This window comes from Phalaenopsis equestris, unplaced genomic scaffold (genome assembly GCF_001263595.1).
Source record: "Phalaenopsis equestris unplaced genomic scaffold, ASM126359v1 Scaffold000240, whole genome shotgun sequence".
Taxonomy (NCBI): domain Eukaryota; kingdom Viridiplantae; phylum Streptophyta; class Magnoliopsida; order Asparagales; family Orchidaceae; genus Phalaenopsis; species Phalaenopsis equestris.
This window is the reverse complement of record NW_018164682.1, coordinates 1183025-1210951: the sequence shown is the minus strand read 5'-3', so window position 1 is coordinate 1210951 and position 27927 is coordinate 1183025. Positions and strand designations below refer to the sequence as shown.

At 34.7% G+C, this 27927-nt stretch overlaps 1 protein-coding gene across 2 annotated transcripts in view; it reads right to left on the bottom strand.

Moving 5' to 3' along the window:
* The window catches only part of LOC110024027, a 71610-nt gene extending 43920 nt beyond the window's left edge, over window positions 1-27690 (bottom strand). The window contains exons 1-5 of one of the 2 annotated variants that reach the window (XM_020723743.1): window positions 27448-27690; window positions 26612-27094; window positions 14112-14189; window positions 11926-12083; window positions 748-811 (exon numbers count right to left, since the gene is read on the bottom strand). In XM_020723743.1, the coding sequence (XP_020579402.1) occupies window positions 748-811; window positions 11926-12083; window positions 14112-14189; window positions 26612-26945 (634 nt within the window). In that variant the 5' untranslated portion in view covers window positions 26946-27094; window positions 27448-27690. The remainder of the gene's footprint in view (window positions 1-747; window positions 812-11925; window positions 12084-14111; window positions 14190-26611; window positions 27095-27447) is intronic. The other variant, XM_020723741.1, reaches the window with a different exon arrangement.
* Between the last annotated feature and the right edge of the window lie 237 nt (window positions 27691-27927).

Sequence of the window (27927 nt, the reverse complement as noted above, 5' to 3'; positions counted from 1 at the left end):
TTACGGTCGCGTGATTAGGGTTAAATCAATTAAAACAATTTAATTGACTACAATGCTACAAAGATTTATAACCAATTAAAATTTTTAATTAAAAAATAAAATAAAAATATATTAAATTATATTTAAATGATATTTTAACATAAACAATAAGAGTTAAATCTTGCCCCAACCCTTAACATTGGTTGCGTGATTAGGGTTGTCAAAATGATTCTTTGCTCGTGAACAGCTCGTGTTAGCTTCATTAGCAAGCCGAACACGAACACACTTTTTGTGTTCGAAATAAAAACGAGTTGAACACGAACAGTGATATTTTTCAACGAGTCGAACACGAGCTGAGCCTGGGCTCACTCGTGTTCTGTTCGTTTACACCCTTACCAATATCATCACTTCATTCAATTATTTGGAAATTGTAAAAGGATTTGGAGACTTAATACAAATAAAAGACATCTGTAAAGGTCACAGAAAAGGGCAACATTAATGTGTTCAAGAAGATAGATTCTGGAAACTAATAATCTGAATACAAAGTGATTCGTAAATATTTCATTAACTTAAAGTAACAAATCTAATTACAAAAATATGATATAAGAAGGAAAAAAAAAAGTAAAGGCAGCTGCTTGTTGCCTTAAAACCTTTTAGCTTTTAAAAGCATCATTTCACTTCATAATATACAAAAGTAACTAGCACTTCAAAAGCATCAGAAAGAAGGAAAAAAAAAGAAAGGAAAAAGATGACCGCTCTGTTTCTCACCTTCATCATTCAAAAAGTTGTTGTTTTTTTGAGTCGCCCATACTTGCAAAGGAGCTCGACATTCCTGAAGACATTTCCGCAATTAATACACTCTGCTTGGAAAAAAAAGGTTGAACACCATTGCAACTTAGCAAGGTTCAAGTTGAAAAGCCTATTGCAGCATATAATAATAAGGTTAAAGGAAAGAAACTTGAAAATACTTAAGAAAAGCATTGTAATAACAATTTTAAAGCTAACTGCTAAATGTTATTAATAGATATGATTCAGTAATCAGTAATAGAAGAAGAACAAGAAGTGGTACACTGTAAGAATTGGACTCGGACTAGCAAGAAGAAACTGAGGATGCTTTCATTGATCACATCAAAGATCTGTTCAACACGACATATTTTGAGACTACTCTGGAAGCATGGGCAGATTGCAACCATAACCTATCAGAACTGGTTAATCCTTTTCGTGAAGAGGAAATAAAAAAGTTTCTTTCTTTATGGAAATTGGAAAATCTACAGGTCATGTCAAATTTAATCCAATGTTTTTTTTTAAAAGCAAAAGATAAGAATGCTTCATTTTTCATGATCCAATAGGAAGTGATAGGGCGGGATGAGGAAGCGAAGGAAAGTGATAGAGCTGCTCATAAAAGCAACGAAGTGCATCAAGGTATGCGCATGATGAGTTGAAGGCGAGTAGTGAGGCTGCTTAAGGAAGGATAGTCTGCAAATGGAGCTGCACAATAAGACTTGCAAAAAGGCAGCAAAGGCGAGGGACAAAGCACAAGTGATAGCTAAATCTTGTAAGGCTCTTAAAAAAAAATTATATTTTCCACACTCTCTCACAAAATGGGAATATATTTTGATCATTTAAAATTTGGAAATAGGATTTTTAAATTGTAACTGATAAAAAACTCAAGTGAAAATAGCTGTAGATAGTTGTTTTATTGGAGAGTAACTAACTTGTATAAATCCTTGTTCAATTGCCTTCTTTATAAAATGTCTATCAATATAGATGTGTTTAGTTGATCCATAGTAGAAAGGATCTTAAGAATGCTAATAGCAGCTTGATTACCACACTGCATTAGCATAGGTTAAGCACTGAAAATTGTTAAACCTTCTAGGAGACGAAGAGGTCACAAAACTTCACTGATTCGATTATTCATAACCCCTGATTCTGCCTTAGCACTGTTCCGAGCAACAGCCAATTATTTTTTTGCTTCTCCAAGTCACAAAAATACCCCATATAAATCGGTAATAATTAGATGTTAATTTACGATCAAATATGTCTCCAAATCAGAACATCAGTGAACATTTTTAATTGTGAAAATTGCTTACATAATAATTAACATTTTTTCCAAGTGTCCTTTTGAACGCACCTTAATATCATATATACAACATTAACATGCTCCTTTATAGAGTTATTCATAAACAAACAATAACAAGTAAGCAAATATCAGGTCTAGTGAGAGAGATATATGTAACTTTCCATACTACCTATCGGTACACCCTTTGTCAACAAGAGTTAAAACTCCCTTTATTTCAATTTTGCAGAAAGAATCCATTGGAGCATTCGCAAGCTTGCACCCAAGCATCTCAATTTCTTCTAGTAAATCCAATATGCATATATGTTGAGATATGGATATCCCATTTGCTTGATCTAAGGTATCTTGATGGGTAGGAAATATTTAAATTCACAAAATTCCTTGATTTCAAATTCTTTGGGTAAGACACATCTTAGTTTGTTTATCTCTACATGATCTCCAATTAGAAGTAGAGTTGTAATCGAGCCGATTCAAGCTGAATATGTAATGGATTGGACTTAGCTAGGTTCTCTTCTAAGTTGTTCATGCTTGGCTCGAACTAGAGCCAAGCTTTCACATATATGGAGAGCCTTCACATATATGTTCATACTTAACTTGTTTAAACTTTTAAATAATAGTAATTGCCTTGTACTTGACTTATTTATATTAATTGAGTGAGTATTTAAATGAACTAATAAACAAACAAAAAATTTGACTGAATATTTAGTTTTCATATAAAAATGTCAACAAATGATCTTATAAATATAAACAAATAAACAAGTTTTTTCATATAAAAATTAGAATCTAACTAGTTTCCAATTATTAAATAAGATAGTACATAAGATACAAGCAAACTTTCTTGCAATACAAACCATTTCAGTGAAATAAAATATAAGAAGGAAATATATTAAGTTAATATGCATATTGATGTTAAATTATGATATGTTACTACTAAACATATTATTAAATAAATTATAGTTAATTGAATGCTATCTAAATAATAGAATATATATGATATGATCTACCATCGAACTAACTATAGAGCATTAAAAAGTTACTTATTGAACAATAAATGAGTATGCTAGTGAAAATAAATAAACAATTTAGACTATGTTTATGTTTGGTTCATTTAAAATTCGAGTTCTTAATGATTGCTCAAACTTCTTTATTTACTAATTGAATAAACTTGATTGATTAAATCAAGCCGAGATCTAGTTGTTTCTTGAGTGCAATGTTTCATTTCAACCTTAGAAGGATGTATCATCAATATATACAGTTGAGAAATAACTTTTCCTTGAGAAGATTTATTTGTAAATAAAGTGTAATCAGCTTGTTCTTGAGAGTATTATCAATTTGTCTTGGTGAACCTATTGAACCAAAAACTTGGAGATTGCTTTAAAATATTCAAAGATTTTTTGATTAAAATGGTTTGCATTGCTAGTACGCTAGTCTAAGAATTTCTCATAAATTTTGTCTTGTAAATTCCTATTTAGGATAACATCTTTTGTATGTAGTTGATGAAATGTCTACTAGAAATTTAAAGCAAAAGTAATCTATATACTATATATGTTCATCTTAGCAACTGGGACAGAAGTTTGTTGATAACCAACTCAGATTTGAGTGAACCCTATTGCAATCAATCATGCTTTGAATTTATCAATACACTCATCTAGTTCACACTTCACATTGCAAATTCATGTACATCAACCAAATTTCTACCCATAGGAAAGATTTAAAAGTTTCCATATACTATTTCTTTTAAGACTTAGAACTTTTTCATGTATTGCATTTCTCCATGTAGATCTATAAGGCTTCTTAAATATAATTTGAAATTTTCATGCAAGAAATATTTGTAATAAAGGCACAAAAATTAGGAGATAATCTATCTTAGAAAATAAAGTAATTTCATTGGGTGTTTGGTGTAAATCCTTGCAAGTACCAACAAAAATACTTAGCTCATCCTCAAAGTATTAAATTGTACTTTAAAAGAGGTGTCAGGACTAAGTCAAATATTGATTTAGTTCAAGAAAAATGGACCAAATACTTTCCCTATACTTTTACTAGTCTTTTCTATCAATCAGGAATAAAGGAAATCAGACAGAATAAAGAGTTTCTTTCTTCGCAATGCTGCAAAGAAGGAAATATTATATTTGCACAAGATTCTTTCCTTTTAGCTGAATATTTAGATTATGAATATGTATTAATTAAATTACCTAAAACGGATTATACATAATATTATGTAACTAAAATAGATTGTACAGACTATTATTTATTGGAATGAAAGTATTTATTGGAATGAAAGCATGGAATGAAAGCAAAGGAAAAAGATTCAGCCTATTTGCTCAAAATATTAACATGGTATCAGAGACACGTCGAATATTTAGCATCTGAATCTTGGGAGTCGTCTGCTTCACCTGGAGAGCTCGTCCTGTTCGCCCTAATTGCTTCCTCTGTGTCGCTCGCTCGACTGCCCGAACGGTCATTGCCGCTCGACGACTTCCTCTGTTCCAGAATTGCAGATGCCGCTCGAATTGCCACTACCGCTCGAACTGCCACTGCCGCTCGACCGCTTCCTCTGTTCGACTGCCCGAACTCCCGCTCGACTGCTCCACCGCTTCCTCTGTTCTCGTCCACTTGGCTCCTGCATCTGTATCTTCGACTTTGATATAGTCGGTGTATTTCAACATCGATATCTCCCGCATCTGTATCTTCAGCTTTGGTATAGTCGGCGTATTTCAGCGCCGATATACTTCCTAGATCGTGGCCCTCTGAGGATCCGGGGCTTCAGCTTTGGCTTTGGAATCCTCTCCTAGTGCACGATTTTTTGAACCTTTTAGGTTGATTTAGATCAATGATTGAGTTTTTTTTTTTTTGGATATCTTGGCTTTCTTTGATTTCTGGTTGATTAACGACAATTCTATTTAGGATGTCTTCTGAAATCTTAGCTATCAGATTTACGGGAAAGAATTATGTCGCATGAGAATTTCAGCTCAGAATATTCTTAAAAGGGAAGGAGCTTTAGGGCTATATTGATAAGTCTTCTCTAGCACTTACTGAGGCAAAAGATCGTGGTCAATGGAAAGTAAAGGATGCTCGGATTGTTTCCTGGTTTTTGGAATCTATTGAGGCTCATATGGTGAGCAATTTACGATCCTTGGACACAGCTAAAGAAATGTGTGAATACTTGAAGCGTGCTTACAATCAAGATAATTCTGCGAAATGCTTGCAATTGGAACTTGACATGAGTTATTATAGTCAGGGTAATCTTTCAAACGAACAATATTAATCTGATTTTCTAAATTTGTGGAGCGAATATACTGGCATTATCTATGCTAAGGTGTCAAAGGAGAACTTAGCTAGTATTCATGTTATTCATGAAGAAAGTCATCGTAATCAGTTTTTAATGAAACTCAGACCTGAATTTGAAACTGTTCGAGCGGGGTTGTTGAACAGAGATCCAGTTCCTTGTTTGGAAGTGTGTTTTGGGCAATTACTGCGCGAAGAACAAAGATTGGTGACACAAGCTACTATCAGTACAACAAATGGATCAACATAAATAATTAATATGGCATATGCTGCTAAAACCAAAGGGAAGGGACCAGTGCAGTGCTACAACTGCAAGAAATTTGGTCATATTGCACGGAATTGTAAAAATAAGGTATGTAATTATTGCAAGCAAAAGGGACATACTCTTACAGAGTGCCCTACACCAACACGACCCCAAAATCGCAAATCACAAACACTTCATGCCACGATATCCGACACTCACAATCCTGGGTGAACATCCATAGTTGTTGTCAATAATCAATCAGCTGTCACACCAGATATGATTCAACAATGATTCTCTCTGTCTTTTCTGCTCTTGGCCTTCAAGGAAGAGGTAAGACTATTACTTTTGTTTATTCTCCTTAGTTTGTTGATTCGGGCGCCACAAATCATATAACTGCCACAGTTGATTTATTACATAACCAACAGCCGTACACTGGTACTCAACATATTCAGGTTGCCGATGAAAATAATATTTCAATTACAACAATTGTTGATACTAACTCCTCCTTCAAGCATGTCTTGGTTTCTCCTAAATCATTTACTTACACTTTGTTGATCAAATTGTAAATAATAAATGTGACGTACATTTTTCTCGTGATAGTTGTATTGTGCAGGATCAGTCGTCGAGGAAGGTGATAGCGAAGGGACCGAAAGTGGGCAGGTTGTTTCCATTAAAATTTATTGTTCCTCGGAATATGTCATTAGCTTCTTTAGTTGTTGAGAATAAGACAAACATCTGACATAAAAGACTGGGTCATCCAAATGATATGGTGTTGAAGGATTTACTTAAAAGTGATGTTTTTTATTCTAGAGATAAGAGTTTAGTAGTTGATTTTTTTGTTTGTAAACTTAGAAAAGGTAAAATATTACCTTTTCCTATTTCAGACGGTCGTGTCAATAAATATTTTGACATTATTCATAGTGATGTTTCAGGAATTACGTCAGTTATTTCACATGCTCAATATAGATATTTTGTGACATTTATTGATAATTACAGTTGATTTAATTGGATCTATTTTTTGTGTTCCAAAGCAGTATTTCTTATATTTCAAATATTTTTAGCATCTTTGGAAGCTCGGTTCTCTGCTTGCATTAAAATTTTACGGTCTGACAATGACGGTTAATACATATCTCATGAGTTTCAAGCATTTCTCCATAACAAAGGTATTATTTCACAACATTCATGTCCCTATACACTGGAGCAAAATGGAGTTGCTGAACGAATAAATCGACAACTATTGGATACTGTGTGCATATTACTAATAGAATCTTCTGTTCCAGCTAAATTTTGGATTGAAGCTTTATCTACTGCAATTTATCTCATTAATCGTTTATCATCTCAACAATTGAAGTATGAGTCTCCCTACTATCGACTTTTTGATAAACATTCTAATTATCCTATGCTACTTACTTTCGGATGTATTTGTTTTGTTCATCTACCTGCTCATGAACGTCATAAGTTGGCAGCTTAGTCAGTACGATGTGTCTTTATGGGGTACAGTTCTAATCATAAAAATTTTGTGTGTAATGATTTGATTAATAGTTGATGACATATTTCTCGAAATGTGATTTTCTTTGAACATGAATATTACTTTCAGCATCATGTGTCGACATCAGATACAGTTATACTTCCACAATTTGATAATTCTTCTGCTGATAAAAGGTTCAAGCCGAACATTGTCTACACACGACGACAGCTCACTTCACCTTCAATCCTCCCCGAGTCTGATCCTGAAAGTGCACCAATAAGTATTTGACGATCAACCCGGCGTATCCGCCCTCCAGATAGATATGGGTATTCTGTAATTTTAATTAAAACTACTGTTTCTACCTCTTACTTTCAAGCTGCTAAACAGCCTCGCTGGGTCAAAGCCATGCAAGAGAAACTTCAGGTACTTTAAGACAATCACACTTGTGATATTGTTTCATTTTCTACAAGTGTTAAGCCCATTGGTTGTAAATGGGTTTATTCTTTTATAAATGGGTTTATTCTTTTATTCTTTTAAACTCTGATCTGATGGCTCTCTTGATAGATATAAGGCAAGATTGATAGCACTTTGCAATTAATAGGAATACGGGATTGATTATGAAGAAACATTTGCAGCTGTAGCTAAGATGACTACTGTCCGGCTAGTATTATCTATTGTTGCATCTAAAGGCTAGTTGTTAAAGCAGATGGATGTTAAGAATGCATTCTTACATGGGGATCTCAAAAAAAATATCTATATGACTCCTCCTCCAGGCTTGCTTTCTACACCTTCACATGATGTTTGTAAGCTCAAACGGTCTCTATACGGTTTGTAACAGGCTCCACGGGCCTGGTTTGAAAAGTTTCACAATACCCTTCTTAGCTTCTTTTTAATTCAAAGTCAATATGATTCCTCATTATTTCTTCGCAAAACTGATAAGGGAATTGTTTTTTTATTAATCTATATTGATGATATTGTCATCACAGGATCTGACAATCAATTGATGTCTCAGCTACAGAAACGTCTTCAGGGTTTTTTTTCATTGAAATATTTGAGGTCATTAACCTATTTCTTAGGACTCGAGGTTCACTCTTCTCCCGCTGGTACTTTTCTTCATCAGCACAACTATACGAAGGGACTCATTGGTTTGGTTGGTCTTCAAGATGGTCGTTAGCTGATACTCCTCTGGAAGTAAATGTCAAATATCAACAGAACGATGGTAACTTTCTATCTGAACCATCTCTATATCGACAATTGGTAAGGAGTCTCAATTATCTGAATATTACGCGTCGTGATATTTCATTTGTTGTGCAACAAGTTAGTCAATTTATGCAAGCACCTACACATCTTCATTTAGATGCAGTTCAACGTATTGTTCGGTATTTGAAAGGTACTTCTCCTCGTGGTTTGTTCTTTTCCGCAGAGTCTCCTATCATCTTAACAGCCTATAGTAATGTCGATTGGGCTGGTTGTTCTGTTTCTTATGAGATGAAGATGGGCTTCTATGCGGCTTTGAAGTTTGAAGTGCTACTAGTCTAATCAATTGAAAAAATAGGGCTCGTCTCCTTCAATCATTTCTCCCTTCTCCCAGTAGGATCCTTATCATCCTGATGAAAGAGCTCATGTTGCACGTTGTTTGTTAAATCCATCAAATTTTCCTTTCATCTACAATAGAAAATACCTTTAAATCGTGCTCATTATATGTGGTGTTCAAAGTTTTGAGGCATTCAAAAGAAAGAGATATAAATGGTTGTGATTCCAATAAGTTTGAAAGAAGCTTAGATTGAGATAAAATAGGATTGATGTTTACTAAAATAACAATTATCCATAAAGTGAGATATGTTCTCCTAAAAATAAGTTTTGGATAAGAAAGATTTGCTTTCAAAAAGGTCACGCCTATGATGATGTATTTAAAATACTTGGGATAATAATTTGAATGCCTATTGGTGAGCAGAATAGCTAAGAAAAAATTATTTTATGACTTTTTGGTCAAATTTGCATCTTTGATGTAGAGAAACATGCAGAAAGACAAAGTGATTGAATGCCTTGAGAGAAATTATGGAGATAGTACATTTTGGAGATAGATTTGGGTAAGATTTTGACAAAAAGACTTGGAACTTAGGAATTCTTGATGACATTCATTAATAAAAAATGTTAGGGTAAGGACAACCTCCCCCAATAATATTTTGCGATATTATTAGTGATTATAATTGATTAACATCGAGAATGAGTCTAGGTTTTTTTTATTTTTTATTTTTTTCTATCTCATTTTGCTAAGGATTATGGATAACAAAACTTCGGTAGAATAATTTGTTTGTCGATGGAGACAATCTCCATGAATTTAATGAAATATTATTTCACATTATCAGTCATAAAAACTTAACCATTAACTTTGAATTTTGTTTGTATAAAAAAATGAAACTTTTGAGGAAAAAGATAATTAGTTACAAATTTGTCTTTCATTAGAAAGATCCAAATGGTTTTCATATGTTCATCAAAAAAAAGATACAAACCACCGAGTACCACTCATGTTGTTAACCTAAGATGGTCCTCAAATGTCATTATAGATGGTAAAAAAAATTTGTGGGGCTTTAAAAGGATGACTCCGTAGGAATTTCAAGTATGTTTAGATAATTGGCAAGTTTCAAACTAAAATGCTTTAGGATTTATATTGAAGAAAAAGATGTAGTTCCTCAATTTGGATGACCAAGGCAAAACTGCAAAAGTACTAACTTTTTGTAGTTTTGTTAGAGAAAGATACTTATTAAGCATGATTCTCTTGACTTTAGAATGCACATCAATATTTAGGAGATATAGGCTAGCTTTTTCTTTCTCATTTTTTATAATCCTTCATGGTACCATATCCTAAAACTCACAAAAATTTAATAGTTGAATTCATATTTTTCATAAATTTGATGATTGACAATACGTTGCAAAAAAATCTAGGAACAAAGAGAACTAAGTTAAAAATCACTAAGCTAGTGAAATGAATAATCCCAAAACCAGTTACAAAACCAGTTACTTGCAATATTGACCAATCAACATTTCTAATTGTACTGTACTTTAAAAACAGCGTTTAAGAGTCAAATAAAAGCCATTCCCGATCGAAAGATATATGGACCACAAGACAGATTATGGATTTCCATTTTGGAAACTAAACATATTCGAGATCATATGTTTTAAGCAACATTTTAGGTGCCAAGGAGTTTAGTTTGACCTGGATAATTGATGATTAGTTCCTATATCATATTATTATACCATTTTTTTTTTAAACTCTAGAATATCACCAAAATTATTTTTATAAAATTCTACACTTTATTTTAGTATTTTGAAATAAAAAAGTAAATTTCCTAAAGTTCTTATTAAAATTACTGTAGCACTAAAATCAAAACCCACTTTCAATAACATGCAATGGTTTGACTTGATTTAAAGGGCGGGAATTCATAAAAGGGAGGGGGAGAGAAGAGAACACACACACACACACACACACACACACACACACACACACACACACACAAGCATATATACTTAATATTTCCCCCTTTCTCATTTCTTCATTGCGTTGTTGCTCGAGGCGAATAAAAAAGCAGCAGCTCTCGGGAAGCAGTTGGGAAGGAGATGAATTAAAGAAGAAAAAGGAGAAAAAGAAGAGCAGGAAAGAAGAAAAAAAAAAATGAAATGAAGAGGATGAGAGGATAAAGTAAGGAAAAGAGAAGGAAAACTATGTTTTTAAAGTAAGGATTTAATTTCTTGTATCATTTCTACGAGTTGTTTTGATTGGAAATTTTTTATTTTCACTTTTTAAAAATGATAATAATAATTTACTATTTTTTATAACACCTTGTACACATATTGGCTCTCACTCATAAAATTCGTAACAATGACTATTTGGTGATTTGGTAGTCTTTTTTAGGTATTTTCAGCACTATGTAAACGTCGATAAAGTTCATTCTGCTAAATGAGAGATTTTTTTATGAGTTTAATTTGTACGATACAATTTAGTTATACGTGCATGATGTTGCATCAAGAGTCCACCCTCATTGGTAGTGTTTGATTGAATGAAATAATCATATATGGACACCGTCAGCATTGAAATCGCATTGACATGATTTGTTTGGTGAAAAGAATTATGTTTGAACAATTTTAATTGCAATGAGACATGTTGAATCATTTTCATAACATGTGTTATCTAATGATCATCATTAGCTTTGATTATGACTTAGTCTAATTTGTGTTGCATTATGACAAATATGTGTAGGCCAACAGTGGCTAGTAGAGTCCATAAACATCTATGTCAAAAGCTACTTTGATGAAGAAGCAACGAATTTGAAATCTTAAATTATGATACAAGTTCATTTGAACCTGGAGTCAAACACAGCATATTCTAACTCCCTCCTGATGGTCATTTATGTAGCTCGATGTAGTTTGGTCATTTATAAGTGGCTTTTAGCATATGTTCCAGCTCTCACAGGACGGTAAAGTCATGCGGTACATTCCTTTTTAATAATTCAATTTTAGCAATGAAAAGAAATTGAATGAACAACGGTCACAGCTTGATTTCACTAAGACAATCTACCACTACTACAAGTCATAAAATCAACAAAAACATAATCAGACTCGAGCACAAGAATCAGAAGATTAGATACAGCTTAGCTGAATAAGGACTTAAATGATATCTTATGCCACTACAATCATATTAACAAAAATAGAGAAAGAGCATCGCATCACAAGCATGGCGGATAAAGGAAGAAAAGAAAAGAATATATTTGCATTTAACTGGGAGAATGCAAAACATAACATAAAAAGATTTTAAAACAATCTCAAAAAGGGAGAAATCCATATAAACAGCATCGTAACAAAAGAAACACTAACCATTTCAATCAGATCATTTCCAGACCACTTATCATGATGACCGTTTTCTAATACAAGCCATCTTCCAGAGATTGTGCTACGAACGTAATAAAAATAGCGAATGCTGGTACCCCTGTATGATGGGGGCAAGATCATAGGCAGTTGAACCCGTATCATATCTGTGAAACTTACTATTGTTACCAATTTGAGCACAAAAACAAGAAACGATATTCAATACGGTGTTAAGAAAAAAAAAGTACATTTGCTGCAGATCAAAGAAATTGTTCACCCTCTTCATAAGCTATAAAGACAGCCATGTGTCAGTTAAGCGACAACGTCAACGCGTAACTTCAATGAAGGGATGCATTTCAACACATTAAAATCTATGCAACACAAACTTATTTTAAAACAAGATGTTTAGTTTTATTCAAACATCACAACTCATCCAAATACCCAAGCTTAATACAGCACATTTTGATTTATCAATTATGATGAATTATCCATCTGAATTCTGATTAACTAGTGCTAATCTAAAAGGCAATTCAATAACATATTTTTATTGAATGAAGACTTCAATTTTTCTTATTTGAAAACATAGACCTCACAAGATCTGCATAAACAGTTCTTACATGAATCCTGAAAGATCAAAGTAAATTGGCAAGTAGAATAAAGTCGGACCTTTTGATTCAAAACTGATATTTGTTAATTTTTTGGGATAAAATTAGTTTATACTAAGAAAAACAGGGATACAAGGAGTACAGTCAAAGGTACAAAAGCACTTGACCATGAGATCAAAACGAGAGTAATGGAAACCACCAAAACATAACAAAATTAAAAACCCACAGGAAAACCATCCCACAAGTGAATAAGCTTGAAACAAATCGAGAAATGCCAGCAACAATGAGAGCAGAGTAAATGCAACAAGTGGGATGGTAAGAATATAGGGTTATTCATTTCATGCAAATAATATCCATGCAAGCCAGGGTGAGACACCAGCAAACAACAAAGTTCTGCACAAAATAACACCGTACAGCAACCAAGAAACAACCCTCCATGACACAATAACAGTAATAAGACTAAAAGCTGTATGAACCACCATGCATTAACTTGAATTTAATTTGAAGCAAATGTTAACCCAAAAAACAAATTATATTTGAATGAAAAGTTCAACAAACATCAAGAAGATAATAGAATACAAAAAGCATGTTAATATCAGCGTAACAATTGAAGCAATACTAGGCGTGATAGTAACCCGACAGATGAAGAAAAAGTAGTAGGATAAAATATAGATAAATCTCCATGAAAGCTACCAAAATGCCAAACCAATTGATGTTCTTATCAATGAATTCTAAATGAAATAATTAACATTTTAGGTACATTATGATGATGCTTATTCTTTCCTTAAATTCTTGAATGGTAAACAAATTCTTCAAACCTATCATCGCAATCTGAATTATTCCTAAAATCAGAGACCATGCTAATTGCCAAAGGACTATACTTCTCTTCAGGCCATGTTAATAGCAAAATCATAAGACCCCAGAGGAAGAAGAATCTTGTAACTGAGAAAAGGAAACAAGACAGCATGTACCACAAAAGAAATCATCCCTCTGAAAATCAAATGTAAAAATAGTTAAACAACATCTAGCAATAGAAGTACACTCCTGCAGTAACATTAAAACTTCCAAAGCTTAATCAAGAATTCAAACCTTTTGGTTCCTTCCCAAGAGTACATAATTATAATTGTTTAGTATTTTTGTGCAAAATGTTGAAAACTAAAGCAAACATGAGCTTGTTAAGCAAAGTGATGCTCAACTTCAGATGAGTGCAGGTAAGAAAAGCTGCATAAACAATAGCAGCACCAACACATCCCGCAGCTTGGGTACACAGTGGCTGTATGATGAATTCAAAAGAGTTTGCTAACAAGGCAGATCAATGAGCCTACAGAAATTTTAATAGTTTTCAGGAATGAGACCTTAACAAGGTCAAGTTAATAAGCATCATCTCATTCAAAACATAATATGGAACATGATAGGGTAATAGTACCACATTTATGACAGATGTAAAAAATCAAAAAAGGAACTTAAAAGTCCAGTTTTGTTTATTTTCGCAAAATCTTTGTAAGCCACAATACAAAATATAGTAAGGAACAGAAGCAGAAGAGAAAAACAATAAGACCAAATCTCATCCATCTGAAAGGATTTCCTTACATGTCTTAGAACGTCCAGAAGAAACTATCACTTTTGAAACAGTTGCTGGTGCTGTACAATCTAAAAAAATTGTTTCACCTGCAGTTTCCAAAAATAAAAAAAAATAATAATAAGGGCAAACTATGTGGAAGGTATTCAGGCAATCATTTCAAGCATGACGCTACATTGTGAAGCTGGAAAGCAGTTTTAAATTACATATACTGCTTTAAAAAAAGATCCATCAAGTTCTAATCTAAAGAGCAGACTGTTTATGTAAGAAAACTAGGCCATAAATTTGATTGCCGATTCTCATGGCAAGTATTGAAGTTAAAAGTACTCTAACCTATTTAAATTCCAATTCTTACAGCCATTTTTTCTCCCTGAAATACAACCCGTAAGTCAATACTTACAAAAAAATAAATCAGCAAACACGTAGCAGTAATAAAAGTAATCATGCTGCAAGAAAAATTGTCTAGACAAGAAAGCGCCACAAGGATAGCTCAACTGTCGAGGGAATTGCAAAAAAATCTAAATATTGCAGGAAAAATAACTGTTTGCACGTTACGTATGATATAAAGTGATATTTTAATTCGTCTGAATAAATAGCAAGTTCACACAACAGTATTTAACCAAGGCCTCCTAGTTAAGCTCATCATATAACTGGCATTTATATGTAAGAAGATTCTGAAGGCATGAAATATGTACGTGCATATCAACAACAGAAAAGTACTGAGGACCAAAACCTACAAACTGTATCACAAATAATTTGTTGAACTTGTTATCCCAAATAATTTGTTGAGCTTGTTATGCTTTAAAAGAGAAGCATAATACTAAGTTAAGTGTTGCCGAGATGAGAATGATTAGGTGGATGAATGGCTTTACACTTTGAGACAAAATGCAAAATGAATATATCCGTGAAAGGGTTGTTGTAGGTTCTGTGACGGACAAAATTAGAGAAAATCGTCTTAGATGGTTTGGTCACATTAAGCATCAACCATCTGATGATCCGATTAGGAGAGTGGATGCTTTAGATTCGACTTATGTTAAGAAAGGCAGAGGGAGACCTAGGAAGACTGGGGCTTCTTGTATAAAAAATAATCTAAATTTATTAGAACTAAATGATAATGTGACACTATATAGACGCAATGCAAAAAAAGTATTCATGTAGCCGATCCCACATAGTGGGATTAAGGCTTTGTTGTTGTTGTTGTTGTTTTTACCTCCTCAATGTTCGTACCATAAAAGGCAGCTCTTTATGTTAACAATTAAACAAGTTTTACATGGAAATGGATTTCATCAATGATCCATGACAAAAAAGTAGCTACTGGGATATTAACTTTCGCAAGAAGAAAGTGGTATGAATAAAGCCATATTTAATCGCTCACATAGTGATATCGGAGAACCTAAACTACAAAACAAGACACAAATTTATTAGTAACTTAAAAAGACGGTTACAACGGTGATTCAAAGAAAAGAAAAACACCACATAAATCAAAACATGAAACAAAATATTACAAACAAATACTCAACAAATAAAGACACAACAAGATCGACGAGAGTGGCGGCTGCGGTGAAGGTTGGAGCAATGTCGGGGGAAAATGTGTGGGTCAGCGCTCGTTGAGGCGTCGAACTGCAGCCGAAGGAGCGTAACGGCGAGGATGGCGCTGAAAGCAGAGGAACTGAAGCAAGAATGGCGACCGAAGCCGAGGAGCAGAGCCACAGATGACGACCAAAGTCGAAGAGCAGAGACAAGGGAAGACCGTGAACTGCAAGAAGGAGGGAGGCAGCAACTAGAAGTGTTGGGATAGCCTGAAAGAGGTTGCAGCCTCCTAGGACTGAAGCGGTAGGAGGTCGAGAGGGGTAGAGCAGCTTCTGGGGATGGTGCTGGAAGGCCAGCACGAAGCTGCGAATGCAGGTGACTGCAATGGAGGCATCTGGAAGGACAGCAAGTGGGTTGCGAACTGCGGGCAGTGAAGCTACAGGGGATTTGACAATGGTTTGGGAGGGCAGCAGGGTTGCGACTAACCATAAGGAATGCTTGTTGACGGTTTAGAGGCTCAAAATGAACGGCGACAATCCAGCAGGGAAGTTGCAGGGGAACATGGTGGCAATCTGGGAGGATCACCAGGGGAACCGAGTGGCTATTGGCGGGCAAGGAGGTGATCGACAGTGTTGGAGGATGGCTGGAACATCAATGGACTGCAGGATAGCGTGTAGTGGTCGGAACGGGGATGATAATCACCACCTCGGACAGGGTTACAGCCGGAGCACCTTACTCGTCATCGAATAAAACCCTCAAGAGAAAGAGACTCAGATAAAACTGAATTTCGATTTCAAAATCAAGACCCCTAACTCTAGACACATCAACTCCTATTTGTAAGAGACGTGACCCAAATTTAAAAAAGGTTTAAATTAAGGAATAATAATAAAATCAGGATTTAGGCTTTTAAGAAGGGATTTAAATTAGAAAAGAGCCTAGGAAGGAAAAGAGAAGAGCAAGAAAGAAAAGAAAAGAAAGGGAGAAAAAAGGAAAAGGATAGAGAAGGAGGGGGCGGTGGGGCCCCCTCCAACATTACCAGCCGATCCAGCTGGGCTAGACCGACGCCCAGCCAGTCCCCCATGATTCTAGCGTCAGTCTCTCGAAGTTAAGAGAGCTTTGACCTCAGCTATCAAAGTTTCTGGATCCTCAAAGTACGGAGTAAAATCTGCAAAGTTGAATGTGGTTGATATGTTATAGTCCCCTAACTCTAGACACATCAACTCCTATTTATAAGAGACTTGACCCAATTTTAGGAAACATTTAAATTAAGAAAGGAGAATAAAATAAAATCAAGATGTAAGATTTTTAAGAAAGGTTTAAATTAAGAAAAGATAATAAAATCAGGATTTAGGCTTTTAGGAAGAAAAGAGAAGAGCAAGAAAGAAAAAAAAAAAGGGAGAAAAAAAGAAAGGACCGAGAAGGAAGGAGGGACGGTGGGGACCCCCTCCAACAGGACTGGCCAATCCAGCTGGGCTGGACCTACGACCTGCCAGTCCCCCATGAGCCTCGCGTCAGTCTCCCAGAATTAAGAGGGCTTCAATCTGAACTGTCGAAGCTTCTGGATCCTCAAAGTACGGAGTAAGATCTGCAACGTTGAATGTGGCTGAAATGTTATAGTCTCCTAGTAAGTCCATCTTGTATGCATTGTCATTGAGTTTTCGCAGAATTCTGAAAGATTCGTCTACTCTGGGTTTTAGTTTTCCGAAAGCTCTTACAGGGAATCGTTCTTTTTTCAACAGAATCGAGACAAGGCCGCCTTCTCAGAATGTCACATTTTTTCCATGATTTGTTTGCTTATGCTTGATATTTTCTGTTGTTTAATAATCTCGTTGTCAACCTTTTCATATATTTGATGGATTTCGTGAACCCGTTTTGTAGCATCTTGGCTGAGTTTTGACATTGGCAGGTGTGGGACCAAATCAAGCGGTGTGAGCAGATTGCGACTATAGACTATCTCTAATGGACCGCATCCCGTTGTCTCACTCATGGGTCTGTTGTAGTTGAATTCTGCTTGAGCTAGAATAAGATCTCATTCATTGATATTCTTTCTCACAAAACATCTCAGTAGGTTTCTCAGACTTTTGTTCACTACTTCAATCTGACTGTCTATCTTTGGATGAGTTATTGAACTGAATTAAAGTTTGGTGTCTAACTTCTCTCATAAGGTACGCCAATAGTAACTCAGAAATTTGGCATCTCTGTCAGAGATAATAATAATGGGAATCCCATGCAACCTGACAATCTCCCTGATGTATAAGTCAGCAATATGAGAGACGTCTAGTGTGCGGTGACAGCGTACGAAATGTGTCATTTTTGAAAATCGATCTACTAAAACCATTACAAAAACTTTGTTCATTTGTGTCATGAGGAGACCTAACACGAAGTCCATGCTGACATCCTGATCCCAATTTTCTTTATATATATTAATGTGATGTATGCGATTATATTCTTAATTTCCTTAGTTATAATTCTTACCTTGCAAAAAAACCAAAAACTTGATCCCAAGCAAAAATTAGATAAAATTTTGACTTCAAAACAAATAAGAATACAGTTATAATATTTAAATATGGGATATTACACAATTATAAGTATCGTTATCAAGTAATATAAGACTTTTTTATTAAGCTCTGAATATCGAACACATAGGGAAAATACAATATGCACTTATAAAATAGGAGAAATTAGAAAACAAAATTCTATTTAGCAAAATATTCTTACATAAACTCTAGATGCTAAAATAAGAATGAAAGTTCAATTCTTTTTGTAATTTTTTATGATTGAAAATAAAGTAAGCAACTAATTTAACTAGATATTTGCAAGATGAAGACAATATAAATAAAATATATTTTTCTTTATCATGAATCAGTAACAAGATAGGAATTTTGTTGTGGAAGTGAATTTTGTTGTGGAAGTATTCTAATTGTGTCATGTCAAATAGAAACAATAATATTATTTATCTTTACTAGAGATGCTATAAAGAACATTGATTAATCTATAGTTTGAACAATCTTGAAAACGGGTTAGGTACAACCCCATGAACAATATTCTCATCCATGAAATCAAATGTGATTTTTATCATTTGTTGATTGAGAAAATACTATCTCGGATCTTACATGTTCTCACAACAGGTATTAACATCTTAATTAGTCAAATCAAGAAGTAAATGAAGTACAATGTTTAAAATCATCACAACTTCTTTCAACATTAAAGACTAATATTTCACACAACTTCCTTCTAATTCTTAATTCTTATCATTTTAAGAAAAAGATAAAAAAATTACTCAGAATTCATGGAGAAAACACAACCACACTTGAGTTTGAAAGTAGAAATCATGCACACAAACAAGAAGTCTAAATTAAAATCAAATGTAGTCAAAAGGATAAAAACTTATCTCAAATCCTCTCCACCAAATGTCTTGAAGTTCCTTTGAATTTTTTTTTTCACTTATAATACAAACTAAAACTTAAAATAAAAAGAAAAGTGGGCGGCAGCGGTGGCGGCGACGACGACTGCGTATGTGGTGGTTGACACTGGATTGGTCTTATGGATGATTGATGAATGATTAGCCTCTTTCATAGATGATCCAAGTCTTCTTTTATAGAAATCTAAGAGGTGTTTTGGTGTCTCTTCAAAATGTGTCGTCATTCAATGAATCTTCTAAAAGTTGCCTCCTTTTGAAAGCCAATTGAATGAATTTTTGTGTCCATTAACTATTTCTCATGTTTTCACTAAGGGTTGATTCAAACACCTCTTCAAAAATTTGTCTAAATTCAATGAATCATAAAATAACAACTTCTAGCGCTTAAGCGCGGGGTAACCGGCGCTTAAGGGCGGCTCTCTCGGTTTAACTGGCGGGTAAGCGTCAGTCCTGGGTGCTTAGGCGCCACAATTCATTTTTTTGCACCTTCACTTTTGCTCCAAATTTGATATTTTGCACTTTTTTTACCATTTTTCATCTATTTGATTGTACTTGAAAGAAAAACACACAACAAAGTGCAATATCTCAAAAATAGGTATAAAAATGTGTGCATAAAGACATTTTAGGTGTATCACATCCACCCAGGGTGTTTTTGGTACACGCAGCTGTGTATACAACTCTGTATTTTGTCCACTTATTTTTGTCAAATGGAAAATCCTGCATTATCGGATGTGTCGCTCTACATCCCTTATTAGTCGAGGCCGGAAGAAGTGTTCTTTGATGAGGGTGAGAGTCTTGTCTCTGTTGAAATGGTCTGCAATGCCTTCATTATGGTTCCCATGTACAATTGCTTCTCTTAAGGAGTATCTTGGAATGCATAGTTTATTGTGGTAGAACAAGTAGTCATTTGCATAGTAGTACTGCGTGGTAGGCTTTTCCTGACATTATTCTCAGATATCTTTAAAGTCTTCGTCTACTGTGTACAGCTCTTTAATGATCTCGAACCCTATGACGCTTGTTTGCATCAAAGGGATTAATAAGTGACGTCATCTTAGTGCAATTGCGACGCAATTCTAACTCCCAGCTTTGTGTTTAAGTACAAAATTGAATGATGACAAAAACTCCACCCAAGTTGTGTGTCCTTTCAATTTACTTTGGTTGTTCAAAAAATTCAAGGCTCATGATCTGTAAATAAGATGAACTCACTTGTCAGTAGGTATTGGATCCAATGTTCGAGGGCTCTTACTATTGCGTAGAATCCTTCATCGTAGGTTGAGTATTTCCTCCTGAATTCATAGGGTTTCTCAATAAAAAGGGGGATGTGGTGACTGCTCTAGCTCAGTACGGCCCCTATTCTGATGTCTGATACATCACATTCTACTTCGAACAGTTGTGTGAAATCTAATAAGGCTAGAATTGGTACTTGAGTTACTTTTTCTTTAAGTGTGTCAAGGCTAGTTTGAGCGGTGCTTGGCCAAGTGAACTCTTTGCTTTTTAAAAGCTCAATGAGGGGAGCAGTAATAGTGATGTAATTTTTAAAGAAGCAACAATAGAATGAGGCAAACCCCAAAAACTGTCTTAATTCGTACGGTGTAGTTCAGCTTGTAATGGATTTGATTTTTGTCGGGTCCATTTGAATGATTGTACTATATACGATGTGACCCCTAAAAACATACTTGATTTGTCATGAAAATGCATTTCTTTAGATGGGTGTATAATTTTTCATTCTAGAGTACTTCGAATATTGTTGTAAAGTGTTGTACATGCACCTCTTTAGAATGATTTTATACCAGCATGTCGTCAAAGTAGACTACGACGAATTTCCCGATGAGGTTGTGAAACATCTAATTCATTAATCAAATGAAGGTGTTGGGTGCATTTGATAGACCGAAGGGCATGATTCTCCACTCGTATAGTCCATCTCGTGTCTTGAAGGCGGTCTTTCATTCGTCATCTGGTCTCATCCGTATCTGGTGGTCTCCACTGTGTAAGTTGATCATTGAGAACAGAGTGGCTCCGTGTAACAAGTCCAAGAAGTAGTCTAGTCGAGGTATTGGGAATTGGTACTTGATAGTTATTTTATTGATAGTTTTGTTATCAATACACATCCTTTATGATCCATCTTTTTTTGGCACAGTGCACAAACTTGTACTTTCTCAAACTAACCCTAGTGATGAGATCTTGTACTGTTCGTTATAGTTCCTCGTATTTTGTTGTTCTTTAGCTTGCATGCAGGTCGATTTAGTAGGATTGGTTATGGTATAAGATCTATAGCATGTTGGATGTCCCTCAGTGGTGGTAGTCCCTCTAGCAGACTATTTGTAGTGACATCCCGGAAGTCTTGTAGCAGAGGTTATAGGCGCGTTGGTACTAAGTTTTCTTCCTCGTACCCCTCAAATAGGACTAGGGCCAGTGCCATCAGTGCTTCTCGAAACGACGTCATTACCCCAATAGAATATGGCATGCGCCCATAGGAACGAAGTCACACCATACTTATTCATTTAATTGGTTGCCTACTGAGAACTCAATAAGACATTGTTGATCCACGTAGATTTCATTCCCTTTTTTCAGCCAAGTGAGGGAATATGGTTGGGGATGCTTTTGTATGGATAATTCTAGCTTTGTCATCATTAAATTCGATATGACATTTTCAAAATTGTCACTGTCGATTATCAGGCTAAAAACTTTACCTTTTTACTGTAAATTTTGTGTGAAAGATGTGCCTTAGCCATGACTGATCATGTGCTAGTTCTAACTGTAAGACTCGTCGTATGACTAGCAATTCACCTTCGTCCTCGGGAAGTTCGTCGATATTGTCGTATGCTTCCTCATCCTCGCTTTCCTCCATGACACCTTGGTCCGTAAAAGAGACAATGTGTCTTATGGGATAGCTGGAAGGGAAGTGGCCGAAACCGTGGCATCTAAAGCACTTTTTAGCTTGTGTGGGCCTAGATGAGCTTCCCTTCCTGAGTTTCCTACCGCTTTGGTCGGTTTTCGTATTCTCGGACGTCGGTTTCCCCGTTTCTGGCGTGCCTTTGCCGGCAGTTGTCGCTGCTAGGATTGGTTTGCATGAGACGTGTTGCCAGAAGGAAGATTGTGGTCTAGTCTGCTTTTGTTGCCTTTCAACTTTCAGGGCTAAGGTTTGGACATCACTCAATGACCAATAGGGATATAGTTGAACTACACTGCTAGTGGCGGGCTTCGGGCCTCCGAGATAGCAAGCAATGATATGCTCCTATTGTTCGACCAAGTCACACTTTATTTGTAACTTATCGAATTTGGTTGTGAATTCCTCTACAGACATCTCTCTATTGTAGGTTGTGGAGCTTCAGGAAGATATCTTGGCAAAAGTGTGGGGCAGGTATTTCAGTAGTAAGGCTTTCTTGATTTTGTCCCACTTGGTGATTTAGTCGCTGTCATCCCTTGTTTGATGTCGTTGTAGGTTGTCCCACCATAACGAGACATGTTTTTTCAGTTTAATAGCTGCTAGTTTAACCCGCTTATATTTAGATATTTCCTTATAATCGAAAGTTCGTTCGACCATCCCCAGTCAAGGAATTCATCTGAATCCATACCTCTATCAAATTCAGGAAGAATTACTTGAATGTCAAAGTCGCGGTGGCCTGCGGGTTCTTCTCGTGGTCACCTCCAGTATTGGATGCCAAAACGGCTTGGGTGGCATTCTTCGTCGCTATTATCTTCCCTTTGGAAAATCGTCCTTGTCTTCTTGTCGACTCACTAAGTCATGATCGAGGGTGACTTCGTCTTGGGTCCATTCATCGAGTTCTGTCAATTGTCTTGGGTCTGATGTGTCTCTTCTGGGAGGCATAGCTGATGGATGAGAATGAGACGAGGAGGTTAGGGAAAAGGAAGGAGGGATAAGAAAGATTGACGAATAGAAAGACGAAAGCGGAAAAGGAAAGAAGAAAAGGAGAAGAAAAGAAGGGAAAAAATTTTTGACTTGCGTAGGGATGGTCGATGCTAGTAACCGTAGGAAAGGACTAGGGTTGAGCTAGCTCTGATATCAAATGATACCAGAGTTAACCCAAACCACGACACAAGATACGAATTTATTAATAACTTAAAAGGACGGTTACAACGGTGGCTCAAAAAAAAAAAAACAAAGACACCACATAAATCTAAACATGAAACAAAACATTATAAACAAAGACTCGACTTATTTAGTAATTGAACATAGATTTATCCTTTAAAAAAAGGAAAAAATATATAAACTATACAATGAAGTTATGAGAGGAAGTAATTGAAGATAGATTTAGTTACTTTAATATTGAAGAATCAACTTATTTTCATGCCAAGAAATTTACTATAAAAATGATTTTTTAAAATAATTAATGAAAAAATATTCAATGGATAACTTATATACATATGATTTTCAATGAATTGAAGAAGGCCTAAGATTTAGGGTCTGTTTGGACTGGTTGTAGCTTTTTAACAAGGTGGTTGTAAGGATGTCATGGAGAAAGCAACTTCTCAGAAAATTATGGTGGGAATTATAAATATCTATTTTTTTTCCAAAAAAATATAGCAGTTTTCGTATAATCACCGCACTTTAACAGGTTATGTTGAAAAAAACAGCTTTCGACCACAAAAAATTTTAAGGCGCAGTAAGAAAATAGTTCCCCAAATAGAGTTATGTTGGTGGTTTGAAATGCAAAACAAACACAAAACTATCCCAAACAGAATTTGAGTGCACTCGAATCAATTTAGTATATATTAAGGAATAAAAAGTGCATGTCACTGATTTGTTTAAGTTATAAAAGTCACCCAAAATAGAGCACTGGCTAGTATTAAAACTAGTTATCGAATAGCCACCCAAGTTTCCATCAATAGTATGATTACATCAAGGATTAGGACTAAGTCAAACTTTTTTATAATGTGCCTTTGTATTGTGTACCAACAGGTTTATAAAGGACATTCAAAGTGGCATGCCAAGGTATATAATTTTCAGATGTGGCATAATCTAATAAATAAGACACCTATTGGAATAAGTGAAAAATTAGACAACAAAGAAAAATTTTAAAAAGCGATAAGTTAAGGATTAGTAGAACAAAGGCTGCACATATAAAATGTAGTTTTAGTAGATTCAAGATTAAAAATTATCAATTGACCTCACTAAAGATAAAGTGATAAATAGATGTATTAGGTTAAGTGTCTTTAATTTATTATATAAAATATGAGGATATAGTTAAGAATATATATCTAGAACTATGCTAGGTTAATATTAAAAAATGTCTCATAATTTTAATGCTATAAGAAAACATAATGGAAACTTGAGAATAAATTAGGTTGGCTATATGGGTATTGGTATAGGGTAGTTAAGAAAGTCACTAATAGCGAACTTGAACATGGAGGAAATACAAATATTGTGATAGAGTTGTAGCAAAATAAGAAATCATAGATTGAGAAATGGTTGTATTAAAAGGGAAATTAGAATTTTTTGAAGATAAAATAGTAAAAAATACTCTTAAATTAATTGCAAATATACAATAAAAAATAGAAAATACACCCATGAGAAAAATATATAAAATTAATGTTAAAGGAATAGAAAAAAAGAGGAGAACATAATTAACATGAATAAAATTTATGCAAATAAAACATTTGTTAGAATAATATTAACACCACATATGGTGCTAAGAAAATGAATGGATAATGAGAATTTGTGAAGTCAACCCCAAATAGTTAACATAAAGCCAAATAGTTATGATAAGGCAGAGGATGATGATTATTCAATAGCTGCATAATCACCATTCTATTTATCTAAATCGTTCACACCTTTTAATAATTTGATCACCCAAAGTTACACTTCGATCACTAGAGCTACTACTATTAAAATTACATTCCATGTATTCAGTTTTAATTCTACTCAAATGAAGGCCTTTAAACTCCAATGTAGACCTCCATAATTCAAGTTTTTTCCTGAGCTTTTTCTGTCGCCTTATCCACGAGAAGGATATCATCAGCAAAAAGCATGCACTAAGGTACATCCTCCTATAAATGTCCAGTAAGACCATCCATAATTAAAACAAAAAGATATGGGCTTAAAATCAATCCCTGATGTAATCCAACAGAAATAGGAAAATATTTGGTCAATCCGCCTTCAGTTGGAACACAAGTAACAGCTCTAGTATACATATCTTTAATGACTTGAATATAACTCATATCAACACCTTTCTTCTCAAGAACTCTCCAAAGGATATCTCTTGGTTCCTTATTGTAAGCATTTATAAATTAAAAAAATCAAATGTAGATTCTCCTTATTATCTCTAAACTTCTCCATCAAACCTCTCAATAAATGTATAACTTCCATAATAGACCTACCCGGCAAAAATCCAAATTGATTATGATAAATATTTGTAATACGTCTTAACCTATGTTCAATTGTCCTCTCTCATAATTTTAAAGTATGACACATCAACTTAATTCCTCTATAATTTGCACATTATTGTGCATCCCCTTTATTCTAAAAAATGGGATCAAAAAACTCTTCCTCCACTCCTCAGCATCTTTTTAGTTTTTAAAATTATATTAAAGAGTTTGGTAAGCCAAGAAACTCCTAAATCTCCTAAATATTTCCACACTTCAATTGGAATATCATCAGGTACTACAGACTTTCCACCCTTGGTTTTTTCTTTAAAGCCTCCTCAACTTTTTTTTACTAATGCGACGGTAAAAATAAAACGTTTTATTATTATTAATGATATTAAGATCACTACGGTCAATCGTATTTTTAAAAACTTCATTATAAAGTTTATCACAATAACTCACCCACCTATGTTGAATATCTTTTTCTAAGAAAAACACTTTTTGATTTTCATCTTTAATACGTTTTACTTGAGTTAAATCTTTACTTTTCTTTTTTCTTTATATTTTTCACCCTCCTTAGCATCTAATCTATTATAAAGATCATTAAAAGCAGAATTTTTAGTATCACAAATTGTTCTTTTAGACTCCCTGCGAGCCGTTTGATATTTTTTTCAGTTCTTTAAGCTTTTATATTTAAACCAATTTTTATATTAAAAGCTTGTAAGGATAAATCCCATTTTAATATTTGGAAAAAATAATACAAAGTCATGAAAAACTTTCAAAGGAATAATAAGCTTTCAAGTTCATCCGTATTAACTGGACCTATGATTGGGTGAGGAATGAAAGTTATTTATGACAACCAATCAAGTTCAAAAATCAAACAGAATGAAAAGAAGAAATAGTTCTGATTATAATCATTAAGGAAAGAATCATAAGAAAATATTTGGAAAAATAAACTTTAAAAGTAAACAATAAGCAAGCACAACTTTACAGTATCACAATTTATAGGATCCATTTCAAGCTGCATTAAAAAAAGTCAAACTATAACGTGAAAGAAGTTTGGCAGATAATATAATAGGTGATGCATTCAATGAAATCAATTAAGATTTGGAAAGTCGTCTCGTGATAAAATAAAATTTGTTTGATAGCATATTTGCCAAATATAGACGATAGAATCTGCAACTGTTTAGCAAGTTAAGGAAAGCATGATACATTTTATACGGAAATTGAAGAAATTACCTCTTTTCTGCTTCGTTCCTGGCAATGGTTTCTTAATGGAGAACCACTGGCTGTCCAGCTTCTCAACACCTTTAACTTCAACAGCAAGGTTATCAATCAAAAGTGAATAAAACTCATTGCTGGATGACTCAGCCATATTTGTATCCATGGAAATTCCAGGATTGCTTATCTCTATTGTTGCGGTGACAAAATCCCCAGGTCTGTAGACTTCTTTATCTGTTTGTAGCTTGAAGGATGGAGAGAACCCAGGTTTTCTAGACGAGCTGCTCTTTTGATCATCAAACCATCTCCCGCCACCAAAGAAAGGGAAAACATGAGGAAGCTTTAATGACATCTCCTCAGTGTTTATCACCCATCCCAGCGATCAAGTCATAGAAAGTTGACAAACAATAACTGTCCAGTGACACCATTGCTTGGAAGACGAAATCTCATAATCTATGCTATAACATCTCCGAACCAGCATTCCGGCAAGTTTAAAACCTACTATTCAAAATCATAGAACGTAACTCAATTCAGAAACAAGCCAAAATCTTCTCAGATCTAACAAGCAAAACCAGACACAACATTGCCTGCTAGAATGGCTAGCTGTTTGGCTATAAGTACAACTGAATACAAGTAAGAAATTTGTAAATTCTGAGAGTATTACAGCCTGAAAATTCTATGGCATGGAAACTAATTACTTCTACTAAACACTGATAAGTTGCTTTGTTATTTGTTTGGGGATTTAAATTTTAAATAAATAGCAGAGCAGATCAAGGCAGGAAAAGGGAAAATGAAATAGAAGAGGAAAGCAGCACCAACCAGCAAGAAAGAAAAGTAAATGAATGCTCGATTACCGGCGGCGCTTTGGGAGAGTCGACGTGTTGGTGCGGAGCTCGGGGTAGCCGGACAGACCGCAGGAGAGAGATCCAACCTCGATCGACAGGGAAGCCGGCGGAAAGATCGCGGTGAGGAGATCACGAGGAGAGGCGAAATCGAGGAAGAAAAAGCGACGGTGTAGCACTCGCGGGTGAGATCGAGAGAGAGACGGGGAGGGGCCGCGCGTTATTCCGACAACACTCGCAATTGTCGTGATTTACTATGGCTCTAAAATGAATTTTATTTTACGGGAATTCTGTCTTCTTTTATATTTTTTTTTTTTTACATTTAATTTGAAATTAAAAAGTATAAAATAATATTTTGATAAATTAATTTTTTTTCTTTTATTTGAAAATATCTCAATTACCGCATTTCTTTAATTTGTGATGTGATTATTTGAGATATCATTGTCGTCAGCAAACCACCTATCAATGAAATTTTTGACAATATCAGCATCT